Source organism: Pongo pygmaeus, chromosome 13 (assembly GCF_028885625.2).
Source record: "Pongo pygmaeus isolate AG05252 chromosome 13, NHGRI_mPonPyg2-v2.0_pri, whole genome shotgun sequence".
Classification (NCBI taxonomy): Eukaryota; Metazoa; Chordata; class Mammalia; order Primates; family Hominidae; genus Pongo; species Pongo pygmaeus.
Window position 1 is genome coordinate 88,874,557 of NC_072386.2, and position 15,347 is coordinate 88,889,903.

Consider the following 15,347-nt stretch of genomic DNA (forward strand, 5'->3'; position numbering starts at 1 on the left):
AGGAAGAAGTGACTGCAGGTGAGACAGAGGAGGAGGCCTCAGAGAGATCATAAAGGGTCTCGAGCCATGCTAAGGAGCTTGTTCCTGCTCAGAGCAGCAGGAGAGGATGATGATTCTAACAAGGGTGGCTTTTAGATTAGATGCAAGCCCAGGGTCTCCCTGTCCTCCCCTGCAGGAGTGTCTCCCAGGCTACTACTCTGGAAGAGTAAGCAGCAACTTTAGAGGAGTTGACCTGAGGCCCTTTTGGTGGGGCAGATGGCAACTTAGCAAGGGGGAAAGGTTTCAAAGGGCCAGGCAGGGCCCTGGAGGGCCTGAAAGGGCAGGTGCTTTGAAGAGGAAGCTCTGCAGATGGTGACCTTTTGGTCTTGGGCAGATTAAGGGCCTCACCTCAGTGGGGCCTGCCACTTGAGAGAGGTCACCAGTACAGAAAGGTCAGCCTCAGAAACCTCGAGATCACTGAGGACCAGTGACCAGGTGGGGAGTCTTGGAGCTTGAAGGGAGAAAAGGGAAAGACAGCCATGCTCATGGCAGGCACAGAAACTCAGCCATGCAGTGGGGCTCCTGAATGGGGGCCAGCCATGGGCTAAGGAACCTGATTCTGGATGATAATAAAAATAACAGCTGCCCCTTGCATGATGCTGAGGATGAGCCAGGCACTTTTCTTAGTACTTTAAGTATCCTAACACATTGAATCCTCCCAACAACCCTAAGAGGTAGGTGCTATTATTATCCTCATGCTCAAGATGAAAAAAAGATGGCAAAGAAGCCTATGAAAAGGTGCTCCACATCATATGACATGAGGGTAATGCAAATTAAAACAACAAGATACCACTGCACATCTATTAGACTGGCCAAACTCCAGAACGCTGACAATACCAAATACTGGAGAGGATGGGGAGTCACAGAAACTCTCATTCATTGCTGTTGGGAATGCAAAATGGTACAGCCACTTTGGAAGACAGTTTGGCATTTTCTTACAACATGAAACATACCCTTACCATATGGAGGTAAGGGAGCAATGGAGCTCCTTGATATTTACCCAAAGAGCTGAAATCTGATGTCCACAAAAAATCCTACACATGGATGTTTAGAGCAGCTTTATTAATAATTGCAAAAAATGAGAAGCCACCAAGATATCCTTCAGCAGGTGAACTGATAAACTGTGGTACATCCTGACAATGGATACAGTTGACCCTTGGTAACCACAGGCTCCTCATCCATGGAGTCAACCAACCATGGATCGAGGATTTTTTTTTCAGGGGGCGCCGGGGGGACAGAGTCTCACTCTGTTGCCAGGCTGAAGGACAGTAGTGCCATCTCAGCTCACTGCAACCTCCACCTCTCGGGTTCAAGTGATTCTCCTGCCTCAGCCTCCCAAGTAGCTGGGATTACAGGCGCCCATTACCACGTCCAGCTAATTTTTTTGTATTTTTAGTAGAGACAGGGTTTCACCATGTTGGCCAGGCTGGTCTCGAACTCCTGACCTCAGGTGATCTGCCCACCTCAGCCACCAGAGTGCTGGGATTACAGGCATGAGCCACCGCACTCAGCCCAGATAGAGGATATTTTAAAAATAAATAATAAATAACAACAGAGTAACAAAAATAACACAAAAAAAACCCAATGCAGTATAACAACTATTTACCTAGCATTTACACTGTATTAGGTATTAAAGGTAATCTAGAGATAATTTAAAGAATATGGGAGGATGTGCGTAGGCTATATGCAAACACTACACCATTTTATATCAGGGACTTGATCCTCAGATTTTGGTACCTATGGGGGTCCGGGAACCAATCCCCCATGGTTATTAAGGGACAGCTGTGTTAATTCAGCACTAAAACTAAACAAGCTATCAAGCAATGAACAGACATGGCGGAAAGTTAAATGTGTACTAAAGAAGGGAAATAAGCCAATCTGAAAAGGCTACATTCCGTATGATTCCAACTAAATGACATTATGGAAAAGGCAAAACTATGGGGATCAGTAAAAAGACAGAGGACTTTTAGGGTGGTGAAAATACTGTAATGATACTATAATGATGAATACATGTCATTACACATTTGTCCAAAACCATTCAATATACCCCACCAAGAGTGAACCCTAATGTAAACTCTGGAGTCTGGGTGATGATGCCCTGTCAATGTAGATTCATCAGTTGTAACAAATGGGCCACTCTGACAGGGATGGTGACAATGAGGAGGCTGTGCCTGTGTGGGGGCAGGGAGCGTATGGGAAATCTCCGTACCTTCCTCTCAATTTTGCTATGAATCTAAAATCCTCTAAAATTAGTCTCTTAAACAAACAAAACAGAGGCACAAAGAGGCTAAGTAATTCTCATGGCCATGTCCCTGGGAGTGGCAGGATCAGGGTCAAAGGCCAGGTCTCCGTAAGCTCACATCCTAGAATCCAAAATTCTTTGAGCTAGGAGGGATCTTAGAGGTCAACTGGCCCAATTCTCTTAGCTTACAGAAAGGGAAACTGAGACCCAGAGACAGCAAGTGATTGGCTTACGGGCACTTAAGCACTTAGTTGGTTAGCTGCAACATAGAATTGAAAGCCCAAAGAATAACTTGGTGAGGATTGTTGGGTAGACCATAAGACTTGAAAAGGGGGAGAGACCAAAATGCCCCTGCCTCCCTCTGCTGTCTTCCTAGGCATCCCCTGCCCACTGCCTTCATCTCCACGCCAAGCCCTATCTCCCTCCTGGGCCCGCAGTGCCCATGTGACATCACTCAGCACTCTGGCCTCTCAGCTCCTTGCTAATTCCAGTGACCTGCACCTCCATGCCACAGTGGGTCTTCACACATCGCCAGGGCCTGGCCTCTCAGTACTTATGCCCCTCTTCTGGCTCTGTCCATAGCCTCCCAACAACCCTCCAGTTCCTTACCGCAGCCCCTCAATGTGCACACGGGTTACCTGCCTGCCTATCCCTCTCCAACACAGACGTCGTGGACCACCCCAACTCTTCACACCCCCACTTTTGTCTTTCATCTGGCGGGGCCCCCAGAGCTGGACCAAGGCCTCCCTCCACCTTCTTCATCCTGCTCCTCAGTCCCCAGGCCTGCTGAGGGCCACAAGTAGACCGAGGCCACCAGGTAGAATGGGGCTACTTTGAGCTCAAGGTCTCCCACCACCAGAGGGCGTCACTTCCACCCTGAGCTCCTGACTCTGAGCCAATTATGCAGGACAGGAGTTCTCAATGCTGGCGGCACACTGAAGCCACCTGGAGAGCTTGGACAGGCTCCAACACCAGGGTCGTCCAGTATGATTGCTCTGGGGATGGCCTGGGCATCAGGATTTTCAAAACTCCCCAGATGCTCCATCCATACAGGGGATTACCACTCAGCAGTAGAAAGAAACAAACCACTGCCACATGCCACAGCATGATGTGCCTCAAACACTGCACTAAGTGAAAGAAGCCAGACGCAAAAGACTGCGTGTTAATTCCATTTATATGAAATTTCCAGAAAAGGTAAAACTATTCCCGGGGCTGGGGGGTGAAAATGACTACAAATGGGCACATGGGAATTTTTAGAGTGATGAAGAGTGTTCTAAAACTGGATTGTGGCGATGGTTGCACAAACACGTACTTTTTTTTTTGAGACAGGGTCTCACTGTCTTCCAAGTTAAAATGTGCAGTAGTGCAATCATAGCTCACTGCAGCCTTGAACTCCTGGGCTCAAGCCTCTCAGGTAGCTGGGACTATAGGTGTGCACCACCATGCCCAGTTAATTTTTGTATTTTTTTTTTTATAGAGACAGGGCTTTGTCATGTTGTCCAGGCTGGTCTCAAACTCCTGGGCTCAAGCAATCCTTCTGCTTTGGCTTCCCAAAGTGATGGAATTACAGGCGTGAGCCACCACACCTGGCCAACATAAAAAATTTATAAAAAACAATTGAACTGTACATTAACAACGGATGAGATATTATTATATCTCAATAAGGCTATTAAAAGTGAAGAAAAGGAAATGGAAGAAAATCCAAAAATGTACACTTTATTTTGTATTAAAAACAAAATTTCCCTGGTGATTCTAGTGAGCAGCCAGAGTTGAGAACTCAATACAGGAAGCCTCACCACTCACCCCCAGGCTGTGTCATTGATCTCTGGTCCTCCACAGCACAGGGCCCATCACAGACCATGGCACATAGGAGGCCACACTGATTTTTTGAGTGAATGGACCTGCATTTTCAGTTTGCCCCATGAATCACTGGAGAAGCAAATGGCTATTTAGTGAGCACCTACTATGCAGAGATCTTTCATTTCTGTTTTCTCACTTAACCATCTCATCTTCAGTACCTGCGAGGTAGGATAAATAGCCCCATTTTACACAAGGGAAAAGGGGATCTCTATGAGGCCTAGGATCTCACAGCCATCATTTAGCAAGGATGGGCTCAGAGATCAGCCCGTCTGGTACCAAATCCTTCCTTCTTTCGTCTCATTTACATCTTTCATCCAGAGGGGGCATGGCAGAGCAAGCTGAAACTTTCCAGCCACCAATTCTCTCCATGGAACCCTGGTCCCAGCAGCAGCTCTAGATCTGATACATCCTAGGGTCAGCATGGGAAAGTGAATTGCCTGGGGTCAGGCAGCCATGCTTGGCCAAAGTGGGCCTAGAGATCAGTACCTCAGACCCAAGTCCTGAGCAGCCTCTGGGTTACCATGGGCTTACCTTGAATCTCAGGGGTTGGAGGTGCTCACAGGAGCAGCTGGTCCCTAGGTGGGATGGCCCTAAGCCCTCTACCCCCTTCCACAGTCCCAATGCCACAGTAATAAGCTCCGTGGGAGTAAAGCCCCTCCATCACCCCCTCTGACTTCAGGATTTCTTTCACTTGACATTCCTTCCAGTGCACCAGTCCGGAACAGAAGTGCTTGATGCTGCTGATTGACCAGTTTCATAAAAGGAATCCAGTTTCCTTGCACTCATGAAAAGCTGTTAGCCCCTGGCGAGTTTCCAGGGCCTGCACTCCAGCGACGCAGCCCAGACATTGAGAAAGGGATGCCAAAACCCTTGGGCACAGAGAGGAGTCAGCTGGGCTGAGAGATTTAAATCAAGAGGGGTCCTTGCCAGCAATACCAGCAAGCAGCATCCTGTCCTCGGGAAAAGAGGTTTCCCACTGAGATGCCCTAAAACCCTGGCTGAGGGCCCTGACACGGCTGTGCAAGGGGAAAGATGTGCTACCCAACAGTCAAGACCTGAGATTACCCAGTGAGGACTATGTAGCAAGGACACACAGCAACAGCCTGAGGGTACAGCTTCCAGCCCTGCCTGGGATCTTTACCAGCATGTGCCCTGGGGCAAGAGACCTCCCACCCTCTGCAAACCTCAGTTCCCATCTGTAAAATGGGAACCATCACTCCTCCTTACAGGGTGGCTGTCTGTGAGAGTTTTTGGGAATCTATAAGGCACCCAACCAATGTCAGGGCTCACAATTTACCCCCTTTAGAACCAGTCTGGTGGGAATTTCAAACCTCTTTGGCTACATGCAGGTAGTTCCCATGCAATTCCAGGAAGCTAGAGAAGAAAAGAAGGAGCAATGGGAAGTCTGAACTGAGGGGTTCAGGACCCCAAAATTTAGTCCTGACTTTTCTGTGAACAATCTTTCATGACTTCAGAGGTGCCCTGAAACCTTGAACTTTGTCCCCTTCCCTCTCTGGGCCTTAGTTTCCCCTTCTACAAAATGAGGAGGGTAGGAGATATGTCTCTAAGGGTCCTTCAGGCTCTGACAGACAAAGATGCTATTAGAAAAAAGCAGGTCGCCAGGCGCGGTGGCTCAAGCCTGTAATCCCAGCACTTTGGGAGGCCGAGGCGGGCGGATCACGAGGTCAGGAGATCGAGACCACGGTGAAACCCCGTCTCTACTAAAAATACAAAAAATTAGCCAGGTGCGGTGGCGGGCGCCTGTAGTCCCAGCTACTCAGGAGGCTGAGGCAGGAGAATGGCGTGAACCCGGGAGGCGGAGCTTGCAGTGAGCCGAGATTGAGCCACTGCACTCCAGCCTGGGCGACAGAGCGAGACTCTGTCTCAAAAAAAAAAAAAAAAGAAAAAAGCAGGTCTGGCTGGGCATGGTAGCTCACGCCACTTTGGGAGCACTTTGGGAAGCCAAGGTGAGCAGATCAAGAGGTCAAGAGATCGAGACCATCTAGCCAATATGGCGAAACCCCGTCTCTACTAAAAATACATAAATTAGCTGGGTGTGGTGGCACGTGCCTGTAGTCCCAGCTACTCGGGAGGCTGAGGCAGGAGAATCGCTTGAACCCAGGAGGCAGAGGTTGCAATGAGCCAAGATTGCGCCAGTGCACTCCAGCCTGGCGACAGAGTGAGACTTCGTCTAAAAAAAAAAAAAAAAAAAAAAAAAAGAAAAAGAAAAAAGCAGGTCTCTCCAAATCCTAGCAGAGTCCAGTGTTAATGGGGCCATGGGATGGGTCCTTCTTATCCTCCACCATCCACTTGTTTCACTCTCATTTTAGAACATTTCTCGCTTCTCTATGAAGGCGGCCTTTCAGCAAAAGCCTCTTCAGCGTTTGGCAATGAGTCACTCCCGCTGGAGGTCAAGTTCCCTTTATGCCTCCTCCTAGGGGCTGAGAAACAGAGAGGTGGGAAGATGACGAGCAGTCTTGCCTGGGAAAAGCTTGCCTTGTTTGGATATCCACAGACAGTGGGGCCAAACACTTCCACTTTTCACGCACCTCCAAAAACAACCCTCTCTGTGTATGAACTTTACAGTTTACAAAGCTCTTTCAAATCCATTACGCATTGGATTTTGGCAGAAGCCCTGCAGGCAGGCATGCAAGAATTTATTGTCCCCATTTTACAGGGGAGGAATCGAAGCTCAGAGAAGCAAGGTAACGTCTCCAAGGTCACACAGCCAATGTATGAAGTGGTCTCTCCTTCCCATGGAAGAGACAGGGGGCAAGAACTTCAGAAGGTAAGTGCAGAGCTGCAGTGGAAACCAGGTCTGCTGATTACCAGCCCTGCTCTACTTGCAACTTTCTTGCCACCCTGCCCGGCCTTTCCCCATTCCCAGGCTGGCAGGAGGCTGTGTGTCTGCCCCCACCGCTCCAGCTGAGGTCTGTCTAGACCCCTGACTCACACATGGAAATCCTCCACACGGCTAAAGTTTGTTTCTCTTGGGCTGCTAAGAACACTTGGTTTGTCTTGTGTTTTTGGAGGCTCCAAGTATCAAAAGCACACAGGGGAACAGAAAGGAAAGTAGGAGGCACAAAGCAAATGGGAAAAAAGACAGGAGGCCATTTTGTACTCATCTGAGTGAGGCCAATGTTTCAAATATTTGTTAATATCCACTGTTAATAAGGATATGTGAAAATGGGAATTTTCAAATGCTGTTGGTGGGACTAGAAATTAGAACTGCCTTTTTGGAAGTCAGTCTTTCTCAAATTTTTAAATGGCCCAGCAATTCCACTTCTAGAAGTCTACTGCCAAGACGCACACCTAGGCATGAGAGTACGGTTGTCCCATTGAAAAGTGGTCAACGTTCAGAGGGGCTGGCTCGGTAAGTTACGATATACACATCTGACAGAACACCAGGTCCCTTTAAACCTTGAGGTTAATCAAGGCCTCTAAGATCTGTTGTAAAGTGAAAAAAGAAACATACGTGATATGAAGTCATTTGGCTTTAAAATAAATACATTGAAAAAGTTCTAGGCAGATGAACCCCTAAGTGAAAGCAGGAGTTAACTTTCAGAGAGAAAGCATGATTCAGGTGGCTTGGGACAAAGCAACACTTTTACATTTTTTACTACCCATATTTTGGCTTTTCTTTTTTTCCACAACAAAACACATACACAAAACAAAAAAATTGCCTACCATATATTAAGGTGTGTTTGTAAGTCATTTAGAACAAACAAAACTCTATACCCCATCCAAGGTGACACTGGCATCTTCAGTCCAAGACAGCCCTTCCCCAAAACTCTCCTCACAGATGAACAACCCCTGGTAGAACTTCGTGATCTTAGATGGTCACGACAGCATCAATAACAAAGACAAGCCCACAGGGCCAATGAGGGAATAAGCCACACGAGGTAGCCAATAAAAAGAATGAAAGGGAAGGTTCACTCCTGATGATGGTTTCCACCAGTCCTATGCACAGTGAAATTCCTCAGCTACCAGCTCTATTTTGTCAACGGTGAAACAGCTTTGATCGCACTAACCAACACATGCTTAAAAGCCCTGTGAGAGTACCCATCCCTGACTAAACCACATCGCCTTTTGCTAGATGACAGCAGCAAGCAGTAAGACAGGCCGTGTCCACACAAGCCGAGCGTACCTCAGAGAACCTCTGAACGTCTTGCGTCAGCGTGCCCACGCGCTTCCACTGGTAGTGCTTGAGCAACTTCAGAATGGCTGGATTCACTGCATTGTCTGATGGGACGGTCCGAAAGAAATAAGGGTATTTTTTCTTATCGGCTAGAACAGGCGTGGTTGCAGCAAAAGAAAGCTGAAAAACACAAAAGAGACAACACTTTTTACTGATGAGCCTCGCAGCTGTGACCCAGCATCTTTCCTACTGGAATAGAGACTGTTAGTTTCAACCTGGAGCATAAACACACAGGGACAGATATTTTTAAAACTTTTTTATTGTAAGAGTAACATATCATAATGGAAGGGAAGGTTTAAAAATGCAAAATAAGGAGGAAGAAGGGAAAAAATAGCCAATGATCTACCCCTCCCTAAAGAACCATCATTCATGTTATCGTCTATTCCTTCCCAGTCCTTTTTCTATGCACAGTGATTGGATTTTTTAAAAAAGATCCTGAAATCATTCCACATGCACAATTGAACTGTTTTTCCCCATTTAACAGTATCCTTAAAAACTCTTTGTAAATCTTATAATAGCTGCAGAATATTCCAGCATATGAATATACCATAATTTACTGAACCGTTTCTAATTTGGGGTTATTTTGATTATTTCTAATTTGTCATTATCATCATATTATTCTACAGGCATCTTTGTACATAGCATTTTTTGTTTTATATTTTGGGATGTTTCTATAAGATAGAGTCTGTGATGTAAAATTTTCCAGATAAAGAATATGAGTCTTTAAAGATTTATACTTATTTCCAAAAAACATTTTATCAGTTTGCAAATTTACTGGCCAGGAATGATTAGAGGGCCAGTCTCACCACATCTTTGCCAACAGAGGGAGTAAGAAATGTTATTCTGTCTAATTTTATAATGATGTATCACCAAATAAAACCCTGAATCATATCGCATTCATGGTTATAGATAATGCTGAACTTTTCCCTATGGTTATTAACTAGTAGCATATCCTATTTTAGGAGTAACTTTTTCATGTCCTTTGTTTATTTTTTGAGTGGTATTCTAATGCTTTGCTGATTGAATTTAATGAAGATACTTTAAATATATATACAGCATTCAAGCTCAGGCTATTATAGTTGTTGCAAATATCTCAGTTTGTGTTGCCTTTACATTTTATGTGTGTGTATTTTAATTTACACTCGGTAGTCAAAGCTGTCCATCATTCTCTTTATTATTTCTTCTTTTTCTTTTAAGTGCCAGTTAAGTTGTTAAATTGGATGTTAATTGCCTGTTCCTGAAGGCCCAACCTAAATGTCACCTCTTCCATAACACTTTCTCTGATCTCTGTTCCTTCCGTCAGCCTCAGCCACAGAAGGCAGTTATCAAAGTTTTTGATCTTTGCAGTATGATGGTGAAAAGATGGTATCTTGTTATAGTTCTAATTTGCATTTTTCTTAGTGTGAGTGAGGTTGAATATTTCTTCTATTTTTTATATTAATTTTATTTATATATATCTTTATTTATTTATTATTTAGAGACAGGGTCCATTCTGTTGCCCAGACTGGAGTACAGTGCTGCTATCATAGCTCACTGCAGCCTGGAACTCCTGGGTTCCAGCGATCCCCACCTGCCTCAGTCTCCGGGGTAGCTGGGACTATAGGTGTATGCCTCTATGCCTAGCTAATTTAAAAATCTGTCTAGAGAAGGGGCCTCACTATGTTGCCTAGTCTGGTTTTGAACCCCTGGGCTCAAGCCTCTGGCCTCAGCCTCCTGAGTCGCTGTGACTACAGGTGTGCTGTCGCACCCAGCTTCTTCCTATGTGTAAAAGTAATTGGTAGTTCCTTTCTGGAAACTGTTCACATTTTTTGCTTGTTTTCTAATTTGACTAGTAGTCTTCCTTATCAGTTTATAGAAATGATCTTTTATATTAAGAAAATTAGCCCTTTATGATATAAGTTGCTAATTTTTCTCCCAGTTTGTACTTTGCTTCTTGATGTTGTTTATAGTGCCATTTCCATGTAATCATGGTTTTTTTTAATGAGGATGAATTTATCAGTTTTTTTCCTTTATGACTTCAGGTTTTATGTCTTATTTAAGAAAGGCCTGTCTTACTCTGAGATTATAAAATAATTTCTCCATGGTTTCTTCTAGTCTGTCTGTCCTCCCTCCTTCCCTCCCTCCCTCCCTCCTTCTCTTCTTTTGTTTCATTCAAACCTTTGATCCAGAGAGGGCATGGATGAAGCAAGCTCAATCTTTGCTGCCACCAGCCATCTCCCCGAACCTTTACTTGTCCCAGCAGCAGCTCTGGATTTGATACATCCTAGGTTCCAATTTCAGCATTCAGGGAAATAACATCCTGGTACCCTCAGCCTCCAGCTGAAGTTGCTTTACTGCTTCTTCTGTCACCCTAGAACCACGTTCCCCTTACAAAAGTTTGTGGGGGGCAGTAGAGATTTGTCCCCTTCCATGTCTGGTTCAGAGGGTAGACAGCCACTCTCTAGAATTGCTGGATCTCCTATCTGTTGGAGCTGACCACACAACAGTAATTCAGCCATTACCTGAAGCTACTGAGCCCCTGTAGAAACCATCTTCTAAGATCCAACAGAGATAGAGACACCCCAAGACCAGTAAAGGTCAAAGGTAGAATGACTTTTGTCAGTGTTCAAAGATTCTTGGTAGAAGAGGACTAATGAGAGGGAAATTTCAACTGGACACATTGAGGAACATTCACATCAGAGTTGTCTGGCCATGGAAAACCTGCCATCAGAAGTAGTGAGATCCTTGTGTCTGGAGGTGTGCAAGCAAAGACTGGACCACAATCTAGTGAGAACAGAAGGGCTTCAAAGTGTCTGTGAACCCCCTGAAAACTGTAGGAAAGGATTTGCATGGCCATGTATGTGCAGACAGACATGCACATTTTTCTGAAAAAAAGAATCAGTGGCTTCCATCATATTCACAAAGAGGATCATTCCAACCAAATCAAGGTCTGCGCACCTGCCTTCAACTGACATTTAGGTCCCATAGTGAGTGCGAGAAATAAAGCTCTCTATAGTCCCCTCAAACCTACTGTCTGTGATTCTTCTCACAAGATTAAAAACACTGCAAGCCTCCTATGCTCACCAGTGGGGGAAGGAGCTATTAGAAAAACCTGGGAGCAACTATTTCAGGACAGGGACATTATATATACCATCACATCCCCAAAAATGCTTATCTAATACAATTTGGAAAATATTGGCTTTCTGATGTGATTTCTGAATCACACTCTGGTTGCTACTTTACCGTTATTGTCCCATTAGTTCCAGGTCCACAATTAATTGTTGCTTGAACAACCTCATATGTTTTCCCTGTGGGTAATTACCGTGGTTACTGTTCAGTGAATAAATGGCCCATTGTGTTTACAATAGGCTTGGAGTACAATATGTGCCCCGGGTCTAAATCATGTTGGGTGCAAAATATTAACTGGCACTGACATTTTCTGCACCATTTGAGATAATGCACGCTTTGATTAGATCGCTTTGCGTCACTATTTCTCTGGCTTTAGCCTCCTGAAACTTTCTTCCATGGGCAAAAACTGCAGGTGCCCAGTAGTACTGCTGGACTTCAAAACTAACAGACATCTGAGAAATCATCTAGCTCTGGGGTTCTTGGCACACTGGAGTTATTTGGGGAGATTTTAAAGAATACTGATGACTTGGTCCCACTCCAAACGAACTGAATCAGAATCTCTGGGCATCTAGCCCAAGCATCAGTATTATTTAAAAATTTTCCAGGTGATTATGATGCTCAGTGAGGGTTGAGGACCACAGATAAAGCTCAACACCCCTGGTTTGGAATAAGTAGACTGCAGCCCCGAAATGAGATGCCAAAATTCCACTATAGCTAATAAGAGGTGGAAGCAGGACTTGAACCCGGGTCTATAGGACCCTAACACTAGTGCACTTTCTCCCATGGATGACTATCTACCTGCCTTCTACATGCTCCCCAGGCCTTCTTCCCCTAGCACAGTCACCCAGCATCTGGCATCACCAGGGCTGTTAGCATTAGGGCCCTAACCTGGAGACCAAGATTTCTGAGCTCTCCTGCCTTGTTTCGCATAACCAAGTTTGTTTCTGAACAGATTGTGATTGAGGCTTTGAGTTAATTCCTAGCCAGGGATTTATTTCGGAGAGTATTTTAAAATTTAATTCCTAGTTTTGTTATCATTTCTAGTTTATTGCATTATTTTGAGAATTTGGCAAGTGCAGTGTCTGCTTTTGGAATTTATTGAGATTTTCTTTGTGGCCTATTATACAATCAACTTCTGTACAAGTTCCATGGTGGCTGGAAAAAAAAGATGAAATCTATAGTCATAAGCTATAGAATTCTTTATTAGACTACTTATGCATAATAGATATAACCAAACTAATTATATTATCATACGCTTTGTATTTTTGTTTACTTGATCTATCAAAGGCTGAGAAGTTTGTTAAATTTTTCTCTATTGTCTCTGGCCATTTCTTCATGTATTTCAACTGTTTTTGCTTTATATGTGTTCATTTTATCTTGTTTTGAGCATAAATGTTCATCACAATTATATCTTCATTTTTCAGCAATGTATATTTTTGCCTAGTGCAAATAACAGGTACTTAATAGATATTCATTGAGCGAGTGAAGATTGAAATATTTATCAAGATAAAATAAACCTGTCATTTTATTGCTTTTTGTTTGATACTGTATCACACTTGTTATTAATACTGCAACCCTTACTGTATTTTTGCTTGCATTTGCCTGTCACTTTTTTATCCTCCTTTTATTCGTATTCTATTACGATTGTTTTTAAATACATATCTTGAAAAAAGCATATGGACAGATTTTAAAATATGTATGTTTATTGCTGTAGTAAATGTTTGGCCTTGCATTTATCATCTCGTTGACCATCTCTTTTTTTTTAATGCTTCTCTTTTTTGTTTTCTTTTGTTCCCGCTGGTTTTCAACTTTGTATCTACTCTTCTCTATTCTGGCTATGTGAATTAATCTTGCCTCAGGTCTCAGCTCGCTGGAGTACTTTTTAATAGGTACCTAGAGAAGGATAAAGGGTTGACAACTTACTGAGGATGGCCCTGTATTGCATTGACACACGGCAGAATTTGGCTGGGCATGAAATTCTTGGGCTACCATTTCTCCCCTTTGAAACTACAAAGTGACGCAGAGGAGAAATTTGGGGCTGGCTTGATTGTCACTGATTGTCATTCATTTGTAGGTACCCAGTTTCCTCTGCCTGGAGGCCTGAAAGATTTTTTTTCCCCTTATTCCTGGAATTCAAAAAAATTGCACTCTTGATTTTATTTGGGATAAAGAGAGTCCTATACACGACCTGTATACAATCTATACACTCAAGTATTTCCAACTCAGTAAAAAAAAAAACATATATAAAATGACTATGCTATATTTATATTGTGTATATTGTTTTATATTTATATTTTTATATTTAACATATTTATTACATATACTACATTTATAATATTGTATATATTATACATAATAAATATAGCATATATAGTATGTTTATTATATATATTTATATTATATTCCTATATATTCTTGTCTCTCCTCTGGGCCACAGGATTATCTGTATGTTGTCTCTTCATTCCCTAAATCCATATCTGTCCTATTTTCTTTTCATAATTGCATCTCTTAGTCCTTGTCCTCTTCAATCTAGAAGAGCATCTTACTTTACTGTATTTTATTACAAGATATGTGCATATTAGCTTTCACTATTTTCTGGTAAAACGACTATATCCACAGCCCTAGCTGTAGGACATAAGTATTCTCATTTCTTCACATCCTGGCCAATATTTGATATTATCTGACTTCCTAATTTTTGTTAGTCTTTCAGAGATAAAGTGGTACTTCATTATTGTTTGATTTTGCAGCGCTTTGCCTGGAATGTGGCTGAGTGGGGATACATAGACATGTTAGCTATTCAGGTTCTTTGTTCTGTGAGTTGCCTGACTTGCTTTTCAACAGCCTCAGTTTTAAGCCTTATTGTCTTTAACATATTTGTATTGTGTTATTGACATTTTTAGTTTCCTATGAATTTTTCATGATCATCTCCCTTTTCGCCCCATCCTCCAATTGCAGGCTATTTCATGGAGCCTGTTTTATTGCATACGATTGAGGAGGCTATACATCTTTCTAAAGTTTTCTTCTTTATCCTATAATAGATCATTTTCAGAGATGGACTCTTCCTCCACTTCTTCTGAGTACTGTGCTTTTTTTTCATTATTTTTGAAGTACTTTTTCAAAGGTGTTTTAAATTTATTAATCTTCAAAAGTAAGGCAAGTGTTTTCAGGCTTGGCTTATCAAGAGACACATGTGGACGGCACTTGGCCCTATTTTCTATTTACGTTTTAATTGCATATACTTTTCAGAAGGCTGGAGAATAAGTATTTAAGCACAGTTTTTGGTGTCTAGTAGGCTTTCACCTTAGGCTGGTCTACATTAAATAAGTGATATCATCTTTTACCCTCAGTGCCCAATTTTCTAATACTCTAGATCAACACAGTACATTAAATTCCCTTCCTGCACTGCTGCTAGGTTTTTTCTTTCCTGCCTAAAAAATTTCACGTGGGAAGTCTCTGCTTCCCAGAACGCAATTCACATCTAGCGTGCTCCCCTCCTCTTCTTATCCAGGTTTTTTCCCCCCTAGGAATGTATAGCTCTGTTTGAGTTTAGTGAAAGATAGATGAGAATAAAGAGAAAAAAGCAATTTGGTTGTCTCAGAGATCAGCAACTGTGAGGTAGAGGCAATAGCTATCCAATTTTCTAATTGATATGAGTCCTGAGTCTAACTCAGATTGTAGGGGAGAAAGGAAAAGGTCTACCTGTTAATTTTCAACACAATTGTTATTTTATGAGGCAAGGTTTGGAATGCCAGGAAGCAAAGCTTAGGATTTTCTCAATCTAGAGCCATCTACTTTGTAATTAATGAAGCTTCTAAACATCTAGAATATCAATGAGTACTGGGGTCTCTTGGTTCCTTGAGAGTGTATGTATGTGTGTGTTTTTTTGTTTGTTTGGTTGGT

The 15,347-nt window shown here is 43.1% G+C and overlaps 1 protein-coding gene across 2 annotated transcripts in view; it reads right to left on the bottom strand.

The window, feature by feature from the left end:
* Nucleotides 1–15,347, bottom strand: part of GABBR2 (gamma-aminobutyric acid type B receptor subunit 2) — a 415,862-nt gene that overhangs the window by 234,119 nt on the left and 166,396 nt on the right. For both annotated transcript variants that reach the window (XM_054502144.2, XM_054502145.1), the window contains one exon: nucleotides 8,289–8,459. In XM_054502144.2, the coding sequence (XP_054358119.1) occupies nucleotides 8,289–8,459 (171 nt within the window). The remainder of the gene's footprint in view (nucleotides 1–8,288; nucleotides 8,460–15,347) is intronic.